At 39.6% G+C, this 21,038-nt stretch overlaps 1 protein-coding gene across 2 annotated transcripts in view; it reads right to left on the bottom strand.

Annotated features, from left to right (window-relative positions):
• gse1b (Gse1 coiled-coil protein b) overlaps window positions 1–21,038 on the bottom strand; it is a 128,115-nt gene that overhangs the window by 12,669 nt on the left and 94,408 nt on the right. The window contains exons 3-5 of one of the 2 annotated variants that reach the window (XM_043264617.1): window positions 13,809–14,006; window positions 6,025–6,236; window positions 217–383 (exon numbers count right to left, since the gene is read on the bottom strand). In XM_043264617.1, the coding sequence (XP_043120552.1) occupies window positions 217–383; window positions 6,025–6,236; window positions 13,809–14,006 (577 nt within the window). The remainder of the gene's footprint in view (window positions 1–216; window positions 384–6,024; window positions 6,237–13,808; window positions 14,007–21,038) is intronic. The other variant, XM_043264619.1, reaches the window with a different exon arrangement.

A 21,038-nucleotide genomic window follows, 5' to 3' on the forward strand; every position in this document is an offset into this window, starting at 1 on the left:
GAATCTTGACTTTTTCGATGTTTGACCGCCTAGAGTCATACACATCTTTTGTTTCCAAACACAATGACTTTTTTGGATTGTTTAACTGAAACAATTTGGCACAGACAATTTCATCAATGGATTGGCAGAGGACTGACAATGAAAAATATTTAAAAGCTTAACCTTAGTTAATATTAGTTTCGATTTGCCACAATGCATTGGCAGTATAATACTCACTTAAGGGGCTGAAAGCGTGAGTCCTGCATTACTGTCGCTGGTGTCAAGCCGAATGCGTAAGGGTTTCCAATTAGGTGGGCTGGGACAGTGGGACCTCCTTTCTCTTGGGTAGAAGAAGCCTCTGAACTTAACCTGTCCCGGCTGACTCCGCGAGGACCTGACTCAACCTAAAGAGACAAAAGAAGAGAGTTTTATGAGAGCTTCCTATGCTTACCATATAACCCCAAACTTCATACTGTACATCACTTCTCAGATGTGCCAAGAAATGTGTTGCAAACCACCACAAATTACGCTCTAGCCCTATAAAACATCAAGATTAAACAAATAAAAATAATAATAATCACCGTCGTCATCAACTAGGTAAATGAAGACACAGTAGACGGGTTCAAACTTTCTCTTGCTCTAAATTGTGTTTAAAATATTAGTTAATAAATTAAAGTTATGACTGCTGCATGTGTCCTGGAAAGTACTGCCATTTTTATGCTTATTTAGTTTATTTTGCTCTTTATTTAACTTATTGGAACCGCGTGAACTATGGCAAGATATTACATTTATGAAAATCTTGCGTTGCAGACCTGTGCACATATCCTTTTGATATATCCATTAGGAACGTGGTTGGAAACCACTGATGTACAGCAGTTCTTCAATGGAAATTTTGCAATTAAACATGATAAAATTATGTTAAAATAGTTAACAGAAGCATATATTATTGTTTAAAGGCAGCTCTGTCTTTAAAGATCTATATATATTACTGCTTAAATTCAGCTTCTCTGTTGAGAAAATGAATGTGACTTTCACACCTGGAACCACATCGATGTACTCACAGGTTGTCAGTGCTACATTAAAGACATATTTAGAAGACAGCTTACTGCAGGCAACATAAAATATTAAACACCTCTAATGTTGTGACTTCCTTTCCCTCACCTCTTGTTGTATAACATGCTTCACTTAGCAACAAAGCAAACTCAAACTGCACACCCACATGCGGCCCTTGATCTGTGTTTTCCCCTCTTAACGCACTCATAAACTCTTACAAGCGGAGAAGGAGGAGTCCAATGTGTAGCCACGAAGAAAAGTTGATCTTCTTAATATGGAAATCAAATTTGGTGAAAGTTTCAGTTTCAGTCTAGGAGTAGTTTTTCAACATAGATAAAAATGATGGACAGGAAATTTGGACAATTATGGTATGAATGATATCAATGTTCCACATGACACAAGGAATTGTTCAAAATGTTAAACTTTATAAGCATGATTGTTGGGCATTTAGGTACATTTTAGCATTCTGTTACAAAAATTTTAAAAAGACTAACTGATATCTGGTCACTGAGTGCTTTACATATTGCATGTACGTTCTTGTTTACTAGCCATGTTTGGGGACAGAATTTGCCAAATAATAAATGCATACAAAAAAAAAAAAATAATAATTTAAGAAAATGTTTTACTGTGTTCTTTTGTTGGTAGATATGGTTCAGGTTAGACTGCAGTGATTATAATTATCATGTGAAAACAGCATGCACTACATATCATGTCCTTTTTTAGAGCTACATAAATGTGTGTGTGTGTGTGTGTGTGTGTGTGTGTGTGTGTGTATAAAGACGACAGGTGTGCAGTGGGGCTTATGCTCATTAAAAATGAAAAAGGAGTGTGTTGTGATGGAGCCCAGGGTTGCCTGATGCCTGGCTTCTCTGTCTTTCTCTCTGTCTGTCTCTCTCAGTGGCTTTTGTCTGGCAGGCAGTCAGGCAGGAAGAGACACCACCTCTGTATAGTGAGGACCCCACACAACACACAACATATCTTAGCAAAACTCACAAGCGTGTATGTGACAACTACTGAGAAAAACCATACTGAAATCACAGTAAGTGATAGAGACCGTTTGTAATTCACAATAGTATCCCACTCTGCAGGATTATGTAACTAGAAGGTCAGGGTCGAAGCAGTCGAGGCAAATCTATAGAACCTTAGTTTATGGGATTAACCCCCCTGCACACACACACACACACACACACACACACACATACACACTTAGCAAAAATGAGGGTTGCACAGCAGACAGAGAGCTCTTTGTTTTGTGTATGTGTGTGTGCGCCTGAGCACTCCTAACCCTCTCCCTCAACTATACTGACCCAAAATCCTTAGTTTGTGCAGTTGAACCCCTCCTGAAGTGTGATGTCAGAGGTGGTCAACCTCAGCTACACACAGACAGGGCTGACCAGAGACATCTCTTGCTCACGCTGGATCACAGATCTCCCAGCTGATTGCCAGCTACAGTTAAAAAGGTACCCCAAGTTTCTCAAGGTGAACATAGAAGTAGCCAGAGGAAGAAAATGATCGTAATTCTTAAAACTGCAGTCTGTAACTTAAAAAAAAAATAATAATAATATTTAAAATAATTTTTGAGCATTTACATAACCATCCCAATTCACAATCTAAAGCTTATAATAACATTTTCAATTTTGAGTTTTTGTGAGAAAATCCATTCAACCATGCTGCAATGTCATTATCATTATGTCACAATCTGACTCCATGATATAATCAAAACACTCGCACCCTAAAGAGAGCAGCCCGGAAAATGGAGCGCAGGTGGAGAAAAACAGAATTAGAAGTATTTCGTATTGCCTGGCGGGAGAGTATCCTATTGTACAAAAAAGCATTAAAAACTGCTAGATCTAATTATTTTTCATCTCTTTTAGAAGAAAACAAACACAACCCCCGGTATTTATTCAGTACAGTGACTAAATTAATGAAAACTAAAGCGTCAAAAGATGCTAATATTCCCCAAGAGTATAGCAGTAATGATTTCATGAATTACTTTACTTCTAAGATTTAAACTATCAGAGATAAAATTGTAACTATGCAGCCGTCAACTACAGTTTCACATCAGTTAGTGAGCTATAGATCCCCTGAGGAAAAATTACACACCTTCAAACTGGCTGTAGTCTCTTATTAAGAAACCACATCTTGACCCCAAAGACTTACTAAATTACAGACCAATCTCTAATCTCCCTCTCAAAGATACTAGAAAAGGTAGTATCCTCACAACTATATTCATTCTTAGAGAAAAATGGTATCTGCAAGGATCTCCAATCAGGTTTTAGACCATACCATAGTACTGAGACTGTTCTCATAAGAGTTACTAATGACCTGCTTCTATCATCGGATCGTGGTTTTATCTCATTATTAGTGCTTTTAGATCTTAGTTCGATACTATCAATCACAAAATTCTCTTGAAGAGACTAGAAAACTATGTTGGCATTAGTGATAATGCGTTCGCATGGTTTAAATCATATCTATCTGACCGCTATCAGTTTGTAGCACTAAATGAGGAGGTATCATATCGCTCACAAGTGCATGGAGTACCACAAGGCTCAGTGCTAGGGCTGTTACTACCCATACATGTTACCTCTGAGAGATATTATTCAAGTCATGGTCATGGTGTTAGCTTTCACGGCTATGCTGATATCTCAGCTGTATATTTCATCGCAGCCCGGTGACACATACCAAATTGAGAATCTAACAGAATGCATAGTTGATATAAAAAAACTGTATGATGAGTAACTTAATGCTAAATTCTGAAAAAACAGAGGTGCTAATGATTGGGCCTAAAAACACCACGTTATAATCTAGAACACAGCCTAACACTTGTATCCAGATTAGATGGTGGATCAGCACCCAGAGATTATGTTTATCAGAGACCAGAACACCTAGATGCTCCCGTGGACAGATCACCAGATCCTGATGCACACACACACACTAAGTCATTTACACTATCTGACACAGCTGCGTTTAAAATTGAACTGGAAGTTAAGTGCTGGGCATCCGGTCAGAGGAGAACTGGCCCCAACTGAGTCTGGTTTCTCCCAAGGTTTTTTTATTCCATTCTGTATGGATGGGGTTTTATTTCCTTGCCGCTGTCACCTCTGGCTTGCTTTGTTGGGGACACTTAACTTCTAGCGATTCGTCAAATTGATTACTGTCCCTGCATTTAATAACAAATTGTTCAATCTCATCATTATACATCCCTGTCATTGTAGTCTTCTACCTTATACTGTACAGTGCTTTGATACAACCTTTGTTGTTAAAAGCGCTATACAAATAAAAATGATTGATTAATCGATTGATTGATGTCTCTAAACAAAAAGAAATTGTAGCAGCTGGATTAATCAGATGTATTATTTTGATGGTGGATTGTCATCCAGGAAGGATTATGTGTTTATGAAATTACATTATATTCCACTTTTAAATGTTTACATATAGCCTACATGGAATTACACATGTTTTGTATTTCAAAGAGAACCAGTTTTAAGAAAAGAATATTTTCTTTTTAGGTTAAAAGAATGTCTTTATATGAAATTTGAATGCAACAATAATTAGAGATTAGGTTAGAAAGTTACAAAAAATTGAATATACATGTAACGCTAATACATACTATATATATGTAGTCATGCAATGCTAATACAATCATTAGATTTAATCACTGATTCATTATTTGAAAGGATACTTTTATACAGTTATCAATTTCCTTATTCAAAGTGATTTTTTTTTTCAAATTCATGATTAACTTGAAGAGAAAAAAAGCTCTATCTTACACATACACTTGGAAAATTAAAAGCTATATCACAGTCATGGACACTCGGAGTATGATAATACAAGATGAGAAAATATACAAATACTTGGTTCACTAGAATAAATGTTTTACATTAAAAAAAAAAAATTATGTGCTGCACGGTTAATTCTGTGAGAAAAGATTGTTTATAATAAAAACAAAATTGATATACAGTAGTCAACCTTTGAAGTAGATCAAAAAAGTTTAAGACAAAAAAACGTATTTTGGTTTTATGTTTTAGTACAATTTTGATGAAAGTTTTGATCCATTTCAAATGTTGACTACTCTATACTACCCTTTAAACATTCAAGTAAATTTTAAGTACCTTTTCATAAACATGGATGTTTTTAAGGGTTATTATTACAAGCACATTGTACAAACAAGCACATTGCCAGTGTACAACCCATGTTAAGAAAATAGTTCCGCGAATAATTGCAACTGCAGGTTTCAAAGATGGCAACAAAGATGCACATTCTGGCACACTGTAATTCGCAAAGCAAATTAAAATTCAGCACTGTACATGTATGTAAATAAAGCAACAAGCCAGTTTTCCGTGCCACAAAACAGTAGGCATGTTGCTTTAGTAAAGATATACGGTATGGAACAGTTTTTAGGATTGGTGCTTGTTAACATTTTTTAAATATTACAGTTTAAAACTGATTTTTTTTTTTTTGTGGCATTCTGTCTTCATTAAGAGAAGAGGGGATGGGATTCAGGATTCAAACTGCAAAGTTATATTTCAGAGCATTGCCCAGTAGGCTGACAAAACGGTTTCATATTTTTGTAAAAGCTGTGATACTTAAAAGAAAAGCATTTATTTGAAATAGATTTTTGTAAATCATTACTATGCATACACTACTAGGCAAGCCTAGATTTTTTTTTTGTCTATTTGGAAATCCTTCTTGATTTAAGAATTTTGATATTTGGCTGGGAAAAAGACAAAGCATTTGTGCAGTGAACAGACAGACAGAGAACTGATGAACCTAAGAAAAAAAAAACCCATGACAATTCCAAATGTTCTATTCTTTTCAGCTGCCTGTTTAAACTGTATGTTAAGATTCCTGACAAAATGGCTGGTCTGTAATGTAGACTGCATTAAATATAAATTGCTACATTCTAAGGCTCTCTACAAAGCTGTCTTTGTATCAGTGAGATGGCTCTCCAGGGTTTTGAACAGAGCTTTTGTATATTATGATTAACTTTACCTCTCGTACAGGACGGCTCTCGCTCCTCCATAGGCCGTTGACGGTTTTGGTGGGTGCTATGGTGACAACAGGTGGGGTACTGGGTACACTGTGGCCCCCAGGAGGCACTATAACTGGACCCATGGGGCCTCGCTTGGGCGTACTGACTGGGGAGCTGTGGTTAGTGGCTGGAGATGAGACAGGGGACGATTCACTGCTGATGGAAGATCCTGCTAAATGAGAGGAAACAGGATAGAATCATTTTACCGGACATTCTGTAATCCAATTCTGTAATGCAAACACACTGCACCTAGCTTCTTACACATTTCTGCGCTTAAACTGTGCGTACCTGTTTTTTTTTGATTAGTTCAGTTTAAAGTGGAAAGGATATACTGTATAAATATAAAAAACAAATGTCTCGTGGAGGAGTAGAGAGACAGGCACTGCCTACATCAAACATTAGATGGAGACGGGGAGGAGAATTCATGAAGAGAGATGACAGGAAAAGCTCTGACGAGAAGAGAGAAAAAAAGTCCTGCGTGTTTGTCCTGAATTCTTTATCTGTGTGGACTTCCAGCCAATTGCAATCCGGTGCTTAATCATCGCTCTCTAAAGCTGTCGTTACTAGCGCACCTCTACACGCACTCCATCTGTCTCTCAGTCTGTCAGTTTGTCCACTGTAAGAGGTGAGCAAGGTCTAAAGGCCTGTTCATACCGAGCACAGTAACTATAAAGACAATGATAACTATATTTGTGTCCACACCAGTGAACGATATCACCTGTTCATTAGAAGCTCAAGCTTGTCTGCCACTGAATGAGCGATAACAGGGTTGATTCTGATTGGCTGTCAATGTTTGTATGGTTCATCAGTTGAAAAAACTATCCTTTCTAAAAATGATTCCAATGATATTGTTTCTCTGTTATAATTGTGGTGTGGAGGCTGTGAAATGGGAACTTTATCTTCAACTGGCTGCATGAAAATGAACATAACACAAGCTTTTCATGTGGAATATTTTTTATATTGAAAGAACTTTATCTTTATCATCACTTACTCACCCTCATAATTAATGTTCGCCTGAATATAGCCTCAGTCGCCATTAACTTTCACGCCATCTTTTTCCAAACAATAAAATTGAATGCTGACTGAGATGTTCATCTGCTAGTACGGCTCAATATAGTGCAGTACAGTTTCTTATGTGTCTTTACCAACTACTAACTTGAAGTATGAAGCATTTAATACAAAATGCTTACTGTATAAACGCACTCTCACACAAGTTTTACATTGACATTAGGATATGGTTAGCGTTAGGGATGGAGTAGCTTTAACCGCATGCAGGTACTTTAAATATATGCCTAGGTATTTTAACCCTACCCCTGGGGACCTACTCTCGAGCAGAGTTTAGCCTCAATTACATTCAAAGAAATATACAGGCACATTTTAAGACTTTAAAAATGTTTGAGAGAGAGAGAGCACTCTAGGAGGAAATCATCCTTTTCTGTCGTCCTGATGTCCAGGGTGAGGTTATCTACTGACCCCAATCTTGCTTACCTATGTATTGAAGTAATTACCCTGTGTAGAACGTAGAATATGATAATGCAGAATATGTGCTTCATAAGTAATAAGGAACGGCAAAAAATTGTAATAATACGCATACTAATTGGTCCCTACGCTAAAGTGCTAACATAAATTTTATCCAGCTAAGAAAATATGCCTTAAAAATGGGCGGGATAACAATCTGAATGAGAACTACTTCTCAGCCAGCTCAGCCCTGTTCATTCACGTGTCAAGACATTTAAGCCCAGATGATGTCTGTAAAACAGGTTTCTCTTGAGGGAAGACATTAAGAGCCGGTGTTCTCAGAAGAAAGCTTTTAAGAGAAATGCCACAAAGGTTTCTGTTAACACCAAAGGAGGATCAAAGGTGAGCGGAGGTGAAGAGGCGCTCGCTGCAGTAATTACAGCTGCACACCATTAAACATGCATGCAGAGATAGAGTGAAAGAGAGAGTGAGAGTGAATCTACAATAGCAAATTGCAGTCCTAAAGACTCAAGTGTCTCCTCCTGTCTCTTTCAGTCAATTAACACAGGCCACACACACACACCTTAGTCTCTATTCCAACTGAAACAGGACTGCAAATAATGATTTTTAAAGGCTTAGGATGCTTAAGAGGTTGTATTAGTGCTAATTAACAATAAAACAAGATAAAAAATGTGTCAGCCCAAAAAGGAAACTGAAGGGATTTGGAAGAATCTACCTGAGCAGTTGTGAAGTGAGATTCAAACCACAAATTCCAAAACATGAATGACATGACAAAAACACACACACACACACACAAAAAAAACGAGCTTGAACACAGTCTGTATTTGAACTGTGATCAACATATATATCTCTATGTCTGCCAGTTATAGGATGAGGCAGTGTGATTAAAGTTACCTAACTTTTGTCACCTTCATATCAGGAGTGTAATGCCTGTGATGGCTTATTCTGCTGACTAAAGAGGCAGTTCCCTATTACACAACAGCGGTGTGATGCCTGTAGTTATTACTGATAGTTGCTCATCTGCTGCCGTTTCTCACCGTCGTCTCATTTGCTTCTCCCCGTGTGACACACAGGACACAGTGAATAATTCAGCAGGACTGCAGGCACATGTGCAGCAAGATACCCCCGCCCCCCCGCCTTTATAGCTTTCTTCTCTTTTATTCACTATGGCACGCGCTCATCCATCAAACATCATCATCCTCCTGCAGTCCCAGTGAGTGTGGATCTGTCAGACACATTTATATTTTATGTGTCTTTACAGCATTAGCACTAAATTACTGCACCAAACATCATCACAAGAGAATGCGTGTGGGACAGAGAGGCAGGCATCAGATCTATCTCAAGCTGGTTTTATGGGTATCTTTTCTTTCAAATGAAACACACCCAGGCAGATGGGCCTCTCATTGACACACACACACACACACACACACACACACACACCATCTGAGTCAAACTGGTAGGCTTTTATGAGATGCTAATAATATTCAAATGTATTCAGTGCGAGGCGTCTGTGCAAGCTGCTCTCAGAGGAAGCCATTCCCATATATGGACTAGAGGTTCCAACACTTCCTGTCACGCTCTGAATGCCACTAAAATGAACAGATTTCACACTGCAAAGAAAGAGAGAGACTGTGTGTGTGTGTGCCCGTGTGATTAATGTGCATCTCTGTTCTCTGAGGGTTTGTCTATTAACCCACCTCTACCTCGCACTGACCACACACACACACACACACACACACGCAGACACACGTCTCAGGCTGCATTAGAACGGCATCAGCAGTTAATTAAACAGCCCATTTCACACCTGGTGTGAGAGGAGAACTCAACACGCCTCAGTCCATATGTTGCCCTGCACACACACACAAACACAAGTCATTGTATTTTGATGTACTCACATGGTTCATTCCGTGAAACAGCAGATACCATGACTATTCTGAACGAACACACATCAGTTTTGTTCTTTCCACAGCTAGATCCCAATTGAGATTAGGTCACATAAGGACCGATTCTATGCAATCTACAGGGAGTCCACGCGCCACACAAATAGTGAACAAGGAACTAAACCCACATCTTATTCCAGTAGAGTTGAGAGATGAGATACTGTAATGAAGTATTAAAATACACAGCACACACAAATAATTTACTCAAACCTTTATGCATTTATTTCTTCTACAAAAGAACATATGTCTCTTTTTGAATAAGAAAGAAGAAGAAATACATACATACAGGTGTGAACAGGTAAATTATGATTTTAGGGTGATCTCTTTGACACATTACTTGAACCCTGCACCACACATAAGCAATACTTTCTTCACTTAAAAATAAAATATATATATATATCCATTCTTTAAAGAATCAGATGAATTAGACCTCAGATCTCTTTATCTTGCTTTGGTCCATCATCCTTACTGGATGTTTGTCACATTTTAGGACTCAGTATCAGAAGTGGTTGCCCTATCTGAAGCATTTCAAATGCAGCCTTCACAGGAGCATATCTATAATACTTTAAAACGACACCAGTTTATGCAACAGAACTACCATCACTTATGTGAGTGTTATGACGAGCTTGTGTCATGTATGGAGCCTGTTTCTACAGATGGGAGGCTACAATAACAGGGTACCCCGACCCCCCAGGGCCACGTCTGCCGCTCACTCTTCTCAAGCAGAACTAGAGACTTACTCCTCCTCTCTACTCCTGTGTCTCTCTCTCTCTGCTGGATAAAGGATGAGCCCTTTAATATCCAAGTCCACATGGAGCAGTTAATTAATCACACACACCACACCTGCTGTGAGAGAAACAGATTGGCTGTGTTCAGAAATTAATACTTGTGTACTGCATACTGCAACTTTTTCCCCAATATTTCCTATTTGCAGCCGTAACTATTTGACATTGACACTGTATCCGGCTATCTCAAAAATAAATGGTTGTGTAACAATGTAATGGAAATAAATTACATTTGTAATCGAATTCTGAGTATAGGCAACGGGGTTAAATGAACCACTTCTGATTATCACGTTGGAGGAGGAAACATAACTTTGAAATACAAATAAACTATGAAACGGCTATGAAAACACGAATAAATAGACTAGAAATAAAAAAAGAAATAACTAATTGTAAAACAAATATATTTAAAACATAAATCCAATAAATTAGTATTACTTATTGAATGAAAAGTGGTAATACAATACATTTGATTAATTTACTGATGATTACATTTTGAAAGTTGCGTTTTATGGCTAAAATAAAAACTTTAATTTAAGATTTGGTAAAAATAATCATTTTGATGCCTCGCAAATTTACTTATTTAGGTATTTATCATTTAGTCTGTGCAGTATACATATTTCTTTTACATTCAATTACATTTATTTATTAAATGATTTATTCATTCATTATTTTCACAGGTTGTCTTTCAAAGCACAAGGTGTTTTTTTAACAGGAAATCTCACAGAGGAAACTGTAGGTTTATGTATACACACTCTCGCCTCTGCAACTGAAATAAAGTTTTGGGTAACTGGATGTCAGCTGACACCCGACCTGCCTTCATTCAGATCACTGTCACTCACCCGTTTCCCTGGCCCGGTCTGTAAGCACATGTGGCCCACCTACAGCTGTCTGGACCGAAGACAATCAGACAGACACAGGGAAGAGGCGTTTCTAGAGCTGTTTTTAACAGTAAGAGTGACCTAATCATAATGTGCATCAACTGTCTGTTTTTAAATGCCACCCACAGATGGGCTACAGATACAGACACAAAGAGAAGGAGAAACAGAAGGCAGAGTTAACACAGGTGATGAAACACAGCTAGCTGGGTGCTAGTGCTGAGCATCAGCATAACGTCTCTACACTGCAATTTATCCTGAACAAAAACCACCCGACCACTCACAAAGGACAACACGGTCAACCAACCAGAGTTTGCTTTTTAATTGACATTTAGAGGCAAGTAAATGTGCATGTAGACCTTACTCAAAGGTGGGTTTTTGGGTAATGTCTCAAACCCGTTCTTTGTTTACTGTCAGGTATCTCACAAACTTTGTCGAATTAAGAGACTAGCTGAAGCAGGCGACAGCTGGCGAAATCTAAACAGGAACAGTTTTTGATTGTGGTATTATTTGTTCGTTCATTTACTTCTAAAGGGTTACTCCACCACAAAATTAAAGCTGCGTCATTAATCACTTACTCCCATGTTGTTTCGGTCCCGTAAAAGCTTTCAGAAATGTTGTATGAAAACCGTGAGAGACTTGTGACTGTCCCATTAACTGCCAAGTTAATAACACTGTCAAAGGCCAAGAAAAGTATAAAAGACATCGTCAGAATAGTACATCTGTGGTTGAACCGTAACATTATTTAGAGACGAGAATACATTTGGTACACAAAGAAAACAAAAATAAAAACAACAATTTGTCTCCTCCGCTTCTCCGTAGTGCAATTTGGGTAAGTACACCCTGGATGCACACTGCATACTCTGTTCTGTCTCAGCTGTTCCACAAGGATATGTCATCTACATTTAATTACAGTTTGATTTGAATGAAAACAGTGTTTCCAGCTGTGTGGCTGACACAGAATTTACACATTTTAGGTTCAGTGGATACTCTCCAAAATGACGCTATGGTGATGTGGAGGAGATAAAATGTTACCTAAAGTCATTATGTTTCCGTACAAAAAAGTAGTCTCGTAGCTTCATAACCACTGAGGGCAGGTGGACTATTCCGATAATGTCTTTCATGCTTTTCTGGACCATGGCGGTTTTATTTTTACTTGGCAGTCAATGGGACAGTCACAAGCGCAGCGGTTTTCATCCAAAATATCTTAAACTGTGTTCAGTAGACAAACAGAGCTTAGAATCTTCAGTTTACCTGCCTTGCACGTCTTTGGGCTGTGGGAGGAAACTGGAGTACCTGGCGTAAATCCTCACTGACACAGGGAGAATATGCAAACTCCACACACCCGCTGCGGTTCAAACTGGGGACCTTCTTGCTGTGAGATGGGTCACAGACATCTAGCCACTAGGCCATCCTGATTGTGGTCTTGTAAATCCAACATTTCACACATAACATATTAGGGTACATAAAATTAAAAGCAGGGTGCTGGACCCGTTCACACCAAAGAGTTCTCTACGTGGACAGCTCTTCCTGGGTCTGTCAGGAGAAGACAGGAAGCATGTGGTATTCTGGCAGACTGTTAAAGACTGCTTCCCTGCTGAGACACGGTCTACAAACACAGCCGAGCACCATGTAGAGAATATGTGTGTGTGTACCTTCTTCAGGCTACACACACAAACACCATTCCCTGTGTTTACAGACACACATGACGAACATGTAAGTAGAAAATGCTACTCTTTGGGCACACAGTAAAGAAAAAGCATCGGGCCCAAAACGGTTCTTTAAACTCCAACAGTTAAATGGATTGTTAACCAAAAAAGAAACATCTGTTATAATTTACTCAAATCGTTCTGTATGAGAACTTTTCTGTATTTTGAAGAATGCTGGTAACCAAACAATAGTCACTGATTTAGTCACTGTGTGATGATCATTTGAATTAGGTGTGTCTGATTGGGTTGGCAAACATCAGCTGTGTCTGAAAGTATACGTTGCCCTATCAGATAATAATTTGCAAGCAGTGTACCACCCAAAACTGATTTCAGGTATGCTTCCGAGACATACTATTTTAAAGATCTGGCTAGAAATGACATTGAATGTGGAAATAACGTTTACACTTAAAGACACACTGACCAAAGCTCTCAGATGCCATAGCTCAACTGTTACAAAATCAAACCCACAGGACTGTAGGATATGATAGGCAGCTATGAAAAGTATGATCAGATGAAAGTATTTCAGCGATGTGACATGATCAATGAATTCGGACATGCCTGTTTGCCTTCAGCATTTTTCAGCTTTTGTTTGCAGCCAAGATGTGTAGTCTTAGGGGTTGGGGGATACTTAATCTAACAAAACTGTTTCCAAACATAATAAATAGTATTAGAAGTAGCAGAATGATTTTTGAGCACAGTGTACAGCTATTTCACTATTGGGCCCCTAAGAGCCAACAACATTGGATGACCTGAGCCATGAACTACTAACCCTGTTGAGATAATGCCACTGTAGTCCAGCATGACTGAGACTTGCAAGGAAAAGCAGACTTCATTCAGTCCAGTTTGAATTCCACTAAAGGGTCATTATCATAGCAATATAGGGGGGACACCCAGGGTACATCTGTGTCCTTGGAGCACATGGGTCAGGGATCAAATGTCAGGGGGTCACAGCTTACCTCTGGGTTCTTCTGCTTGCTTGGCCAGCTTGCGGAGAGCAGCAGCAAATCCCGAGTGGGCGGACTGAGACGCAGGACTGCCATTGGGCACAATAGAACTGTTGAGGGGTGATGGGGTGAGGGGACTGACTGTCGCCGTGGTGCGGGTCGCTGTGGAAATCATGCCTAAGGATGGTGACTTTGGCTCATGGCTCATGCCTGAAGACAGAGAAACAGAGTGAGATATTAGATGCAATAAACAGAATACATGGACATCAACACTTACAGGTTGACTCATTGAGGACGTAAACAGCCTGACACCCCAAAACACTGTCTGACCCTAACAGCTGCAGGACAGAGATGAAGAAGAAGAGGTCAAGGATTATGCCCAAGGTCAGCTTGTCTGTCCACCAGAATTCACACACACACACACACACTCAAAGTACGCACCAAAACATGAAAACATCATCAACAAATTAACATGCTGTGCCTGTTTCACTTAGACTGAAAAAATACAGAATACATTTTTTCTAAGCCATACACAGAGTGATGGGTTAAATTCGTTGTTACTTTAAAACAAAACAATGACCAAGAGGCTCCATGTTTGTTTGTGGGGAGGATATGCAGTAACAATCAGTCACTCTTTTTCTTTCATGGTAATAGAAACACAGGTCTAGATCCACTGCCATTTCAGTACAAAGTGGGGTGAGAGAGACGGACAAACAGACATGCAGAAAAGCTCTCTGAAGACCTGTTCACCCATTGCCCTACACACTAGCAATTAATAATGAAATAAACAACAGCAGTAGGACTGAAATGCTGATCCTGAGGCCAGCGCCTCACATGGTGCAGATGTACGGCGCTACTGTGCTCACATTCCAGATCACAGATGCACGATGGGAGTCTTGTGAGCAAACACACAATCTCAACACCTTTACATTAATGTCACACACACACACAAGCACACAGTCTGTTTATTTCTGTTTACTCAGTTTAAAAACTGTCACTCTTTCAAAAAAAAAAATATTTGGAGCTTATCTAATAAAGCAACACGCACAACACAATCCCTTTTCGACAAGTGAAACGTTCAGTGTAGCAGCTGCTGCAATATCACATGACCCTCCTCCTATCCACCCATAATTCCTCTGCCCCTCCGAGATAACACAGAACGAGAGACGGGGAAGGGTATACCCTGTCCTTCTCTCCCTCTTTCTGTGTGTTTAGGAAGATCCCGATCCAGAGGTGGTGGCGTGTTCTGACACGCTCTTCCACTACAACAATCTCCTTCCCCCATGTCTAGCACTTTCGAAGGCACATCTGTGCTCCACCCCCTATATAAACAGCAAGACAGATGAGAACAAGTACTAATGGGCAGTTCAAACCAAGCAAAACTTTTACCACTAAAAGAAAATGCATGTATCCCTTCACTCTGGTTGTTTGTGTTTCATATAAGAGGGGACCGCAACACGTTTGCCATTTGTTTTTAAGTTACAGGAAGAAAAATCTATTATAACTATACTTATATCGCACTTAAAAGCAGCCACATACGAGTTTTTGTCCATAAGATGCTGTAACATGTAAAACTACTTCCTTGCACTACTGTTTAAGCATCTTGTTTAGAAATGGTTTAGTCCACAGGAACCATTTCTTAAAACTTTGAACAATTCTAAAAAGCTTAGGTGGATGCTTAGCACTATTTTATTACAGCGAATACTGCTTATTATAATAATTATCATTATATTGCAATTTTCCTACATCACTTGATTTTACAGCCATCATTTTATTGCAGGTGTTTGCCAACACATCAGTCACGTTTAACAATTGGATTACTGTTCTTTTAAGGACATAAATAACTACAGTATGATACGCTTTCATTTAGGTACATAGACTTTTCCAGAGCCTGATCACAGATATCACAATCAAGCCCTCAAAACCCAGAGATTCAGACACGCATCTGACTTAATTTACTGAATAAACTCACGACTTCGGCTCAACCACCCAACACAAAGGCAAAGTGTTTGTGTGAGGTGTGTGCAGGACACGAAGGGTTAAGTGAAGTCTAGAAGTCATTGCCGTAGGCCACAATGACTCAGTTCTCTTTCCTTCTGTTGATGGTCACAGCTTTCTCGCAGAGATATGAAAAGAAAGGGGTAAGGGAGGAACAGATCAATTCAACAACATGGCTCATTTTCCTGCACTCACGCTCAAACAATAAAGTACCTTACACACAACACTTGTGCTTTTTGCCTTGGTCGTACCAAGGCTGAATAGCATTTCTACTTAGCATCAATGTGGTACTGAAGTACTTCTAATTCTGACATGCTTAATCCTTTCATCCCTTCATAAACTAGGAGATACAAATCCGTCAGTTGTTCCCAATTTCCATTCCTGGAGTTCCCCCAACGCTGCACATTTTAGATCTCTCCCCAATCAAACATACCTGATTCTGCTGATCAGCTCATTCATAAGATATGCAGTGTTGCGTATGCTTCAATAACAGTGCTGTGAAAAATTAATGTAGGACCATATGAAATCAGTAACGGACAGAGCAATAGTTACCATGTAACAAAAACAGAAAGTCCTGGATTCTATTGTGCCTTGTTTGTAAAAGAATCAATGGTAACAGGAGTTCTTTCTGACTTGGTCTGAACCCTTTCCTAATGTGAGGATTTGAAGCCATCTTCATCATTTGGTTTCTGTGCACACCTTCACCTTTAGTTCTTTACAACACATGCGCACATCGGTGGGAGGGGTTAAACAGGCAAAGATGTAGAAGCAGGCATAGATCTTCTGCAGAGGCGGTGTTTAACCACACTATTAAGCTATAAATTTCACAAGCTGTTGTTTTGAAAGACTGGCTTTAATATAAGCTGTTTTTATATTAACAAGAGAATTTAAGTTCTACAACTGACAGGATTTTTTAATATTTCAAAAAGATCGTGGAACTTTGGTGACCCCTTTAATGGTTAAGGTACATTTCTGTAATCAAAACAAATGTGTAATTAACAATTTAAAATAGATTTACAATTTTTTTGTTTAACCAAAAAAGGACACGTTTTTATTTTCCAAAATTCATTATTCCATTAATTTTTGTGGATTCCTTTTTAAAATAAATTCTAATAATCAAAATTCATTTTTACTAAAAGATGAATAGTTCAACAATAATAAAATCTTATGAGATTACTCAGAATTTTTTTTTTTTCATGATTGTGATAATCAAATAAAAACATTACATTAAAATAAGATTCAGGATTTCTGTTTGAATTAAATATAATTATAAATTTTATGTAATAAAATATAAATATGTAATAATCTGATAATTATTATTATTATTATTACTTTAAGCTGTACATTCCCCTGTTATTTTGAAGGACTCAAATTATGACCTTCTCCTTGTATATGTGGAAACAAATTTTAACCAAAAAATGATGAAATTAACTCTAACTGCAGTTCTGGACTGTCCTCATATATTGAAATGGCAGACACTGAAAAACCACAGGAGTCACAGACGCCTGAGAATTCACAGCAGACAACACTACACCGTTTTCACACAGAAAACTTAAGGTAAAAAGCAGTCACTATAGCGCATATAGGAATTTAATAGATTGTACAGCCCTTCTTTTATTCATCCAAAATACGCTAACTCCTGTGACACTCTGTGTCTCTGACATGTGCTGTTCTCCAGCAGAGAAAAACCATCTGTAGATGTTTTGATTAGATATCTTATCGGACGATGAAGATACTACAAATGCAACAAAAACGTGTTGAGCCAGCAGCTCAAATTCTCATAAACAGTTTTAAACACTGTCCTTGACTTTTTCCCTGACTGAATCGTTCACATGTCCGATATTGTTTTTTTGAATGTTTTAATCTATGAATGAGCATTTCAATGAGCAGATTTGTCAGTGTTTACAAATCTATACTAACCTGCCTGATGTGCCGTAATGTGAATGCTGTAGAGCCATTGCCTTTTAGACACAATCACAAGCACAGGCCATGGCATAAAACACACAAGGGCTCTAGTGAGTAGCCCACGTCTGACCCGACCATGCATAAACACAGAGAGACAATAATCCTGGTGGCTCCGCTAGGCTGCGGCCTACTGCTGAGATAAGAGGTGTGCTGCCCTGGAGAGCGTTTAATCTTTAACCAGCAACAGATTTGCCTATCAGCTCATTAAAGCGGTCCAGATCTGCAGGACAGAGCTATCTACTGTCATTCATCTGGAATTACCCTTGTGTGTGCGTGACTCGGACTAACATGGCCCTCGGGGAGAGTGTGTGAGGATATACACACAGACATACAAACACATGCTTGACCCTGAATGACTGGTTTTATCACTGTAGTGTGAACAGATGAGATGGCACACAGCTCCACACACACACAGTAAAAGGGAAACTACAGTCTGCACAAAACCAACACAACACTCCTCTTCCACGGAGCGTTATCTGCAACTCTACGCAGACTCTACGCAGACACACAGCAACAGACCGTTCATACGCTGCCCGATACATGACACAATTTCACCACATTCATCCTTTTTTTTACAATACCTGCTAGTGCAGAGGTCTCTTTTTCAGGCCTGGGGTCTTTTGGCGGTTAGATACTGAGTATGTGACAAACTTTGGCCTAGAATAACACGCATTTATGTAACCCTCATGATAAAGTACGTAAATACACTGCGGAAACTGCAAAATGTACTACTTCTTACGCGCTAGTTTGTTCATTATCAAATTACAGCTGCATCATGATCAGTGGATAAAGAGGTAAATTATGAGTAATGTGGCAATTTTGAAAAGTTACTCGTGCTTTCTGGTATCACCAGATATGGGACTGATAAATGCTGCTAGAGAGAAAGAAATACAGAGCTACTTCAGCCGTGCAGCTTTACACACAGATACACACCATATGACATTCAGCTGATCTGGCAGCTGGCTGTGGCACTTCCAGGTGGCTCATAATGAAGCCTTTCTCCTGTGTGTGTGTGTGTGCGTGTCCCATGTACACAGCCTATTGAAGATAGCAATAGCAGAACAACAGCGTGTGAGCACTGCAGGGAGTAAAGAATGCTGCCTTTTTGTGCATTGTGTGGCTGTGGAGGATTTTGGGCCACCACTGTTGTGGCCCCTAAGGGTTTCCTGTCAGCTGAGCAAAGCAGCCTAGCGAAAGCATTACGGAGACCGTAAGTGATACTGTGACTTTAAACTCTTCCCCGCTTCCCCCGCTGTTTCAACCTACCGTTTGACCCTCGAGCCCTCCAACAAGCTAACACACCAAGACAAGACGGTCACGGACCTGGACAACACAAATAGTGCGAGCGCCATGTTGTATGAACTCTGGGCTGATAAGGCGAGGTCCGGGCAAGCGAGCGTCTTATCTCCGGCTTCAGTGCTGCTCTCGCTGCATTTGTTTAGCTGTGTCTTATCGCCACTAGAGGGATTACAGCAGCTACTGTCACACACTGCTGCTGTGTTCTCAACACTGATGTCTGGGGCCAAAACTGCTTCTGTATTGCTAAAGTCACACACACACACACGCGCACAAGGCAGCTCAAATCCACTGGGTTGTCCATCCAGTGTCCCCTGAAATCTCATGGCAAGCTAAAGACGACACAAATCTGCTTATACTCAGTCTCTTAATTTGTGTCCTCCTCAAAAGACATTTTGGTCGCGTCAAATTCACCTTTGAAAACATGATTTCTCTGGCATGTGTGAGTGACACACAACACTGCTGAGTCTGATACGAAGGTGCTGACAGTTAAAAGGTTTGGTTTCCAGGTCGCGGATGCTGAATGCTGAAACATGTCGAGGCCGATCTGGTGTCAAAGATAACATCAGATAACAGCTGTGAGCCGGGGACGCCCGTCACCACCCGCCCTGAACATTACCCAGCATGCCTAAGCATTTGCATATGCGGGGATAAGGCTGTGTTTGACTAGGGCGGATAGGCAAATCAGAGTACACTCTCTCTGTGAGCTGAGGTCGTCACGAGATTGAACGATATGTAACTGACGGTTGCTTGAGCATGAGTGCGGTCTGTTGTGTGACTGCCTTGTAGCTACAGCTTGCGCAGGAAGTGCTCGCTTAGCAGCTTTCTATTCATACCTACACTATGTGGTTTGGTACAGCCACACGAAACGAGAAAATACGTTTGTGCTGAAGTGTAGTCAAACATAACCCCCAGAGGGCGCTACCACACATCTAGGTGAAGATCGGAAGACAGTGCGAAACCAGACGCATAGCCAAATAACAGAGCATTTGGTTACAATGCCTTCTCATGTTTAGTACATTAGAGAATATGAAGGCAGATGTTATGAAACCGCATGGCTATGCCACTAGTTTCTTGTCATTTATGTTAATCACATAAGAGCTAAAAAGTTTAATGGTTGGGAGAATGAAAAAAAAAAAAAACCCACTGCATCCAAAACAAATCTATGCGAACTGTAAATATCATATCAAAGATACAGAGCATCAAACACGAATACAAAGAAGAAAAGAGGAAGTCTGTCTAAAGTATACTGAAAGTGCCTCACGGTTAACAAAAGACGGCGAGGCTGGAGGTGTGAAATATACAAAACAAATGTTTCCACTGCAGAAACCTCAACTGCTGCATTTCACTGTATTCAAATTTACATTTTCAGCATTTTTGGTAAATTACTGATTCACGTTAGCGAACATTGCTTTGTATATATTGATTAAATACTGTATGAATGACGCTTTATTTCAGCATACGTGTCAGGGGTGCCAAAAAATGGTCTTCCTTCAAAGCTTAGCTCTAAGGTCCACACATACGGCCCAGAAAGTCAAGGCCTTTAGGACGGCTAGGCAGGCGTGTTGGAGAAGGCTGGAAAGCGGCCCTCCAGGAGAAGGACATCCTTCAAGCCACATGCAACTTGTTTGCGTGAGGCTTCTAGTGTCACCATTTACATTTGCTTTAGCTGTACAAAAAGAGTTTGCTATACTGCTTCATATTGTTTTTTAACAACGGTTTGTAGTGCAAACCCTTTCACTGGATTTTCTTATTTTCTCAGCAATTTACATATCTGCTGATTAATCAGAAGTCTTGCGTGTTCGTAGAAAAATGCTTACTTCCATGTTGCAAAATAAGGTTGGTTCGTGAAAGTCTGAACTGATATAAAAAAATGGCCATCCTGTAGATCTAGACATTCAAATCTGCTAGCAATGTGCGATATGCTATGTGAAGAGACATGGAGGATAGCGTGCTCAGAGACCACAGGACACAGATGAGAGC

The sequence above is a fragment of the Puntigrus tetrazona genome, chromosome 18 (genome assembly GCF_018831695.1).
Source record: "Puntigrus tetrazona isolate hp1 chromosome 18, ASM1883169v1, whole genome shotgun sequence".
Taxonomy (NCBI): Eukaryota; Metazoa; Chordata; class Actinopteri; order Cypriniformes; family Cyprinidae; genus Puntigrus; species Puntigrus tetrazona.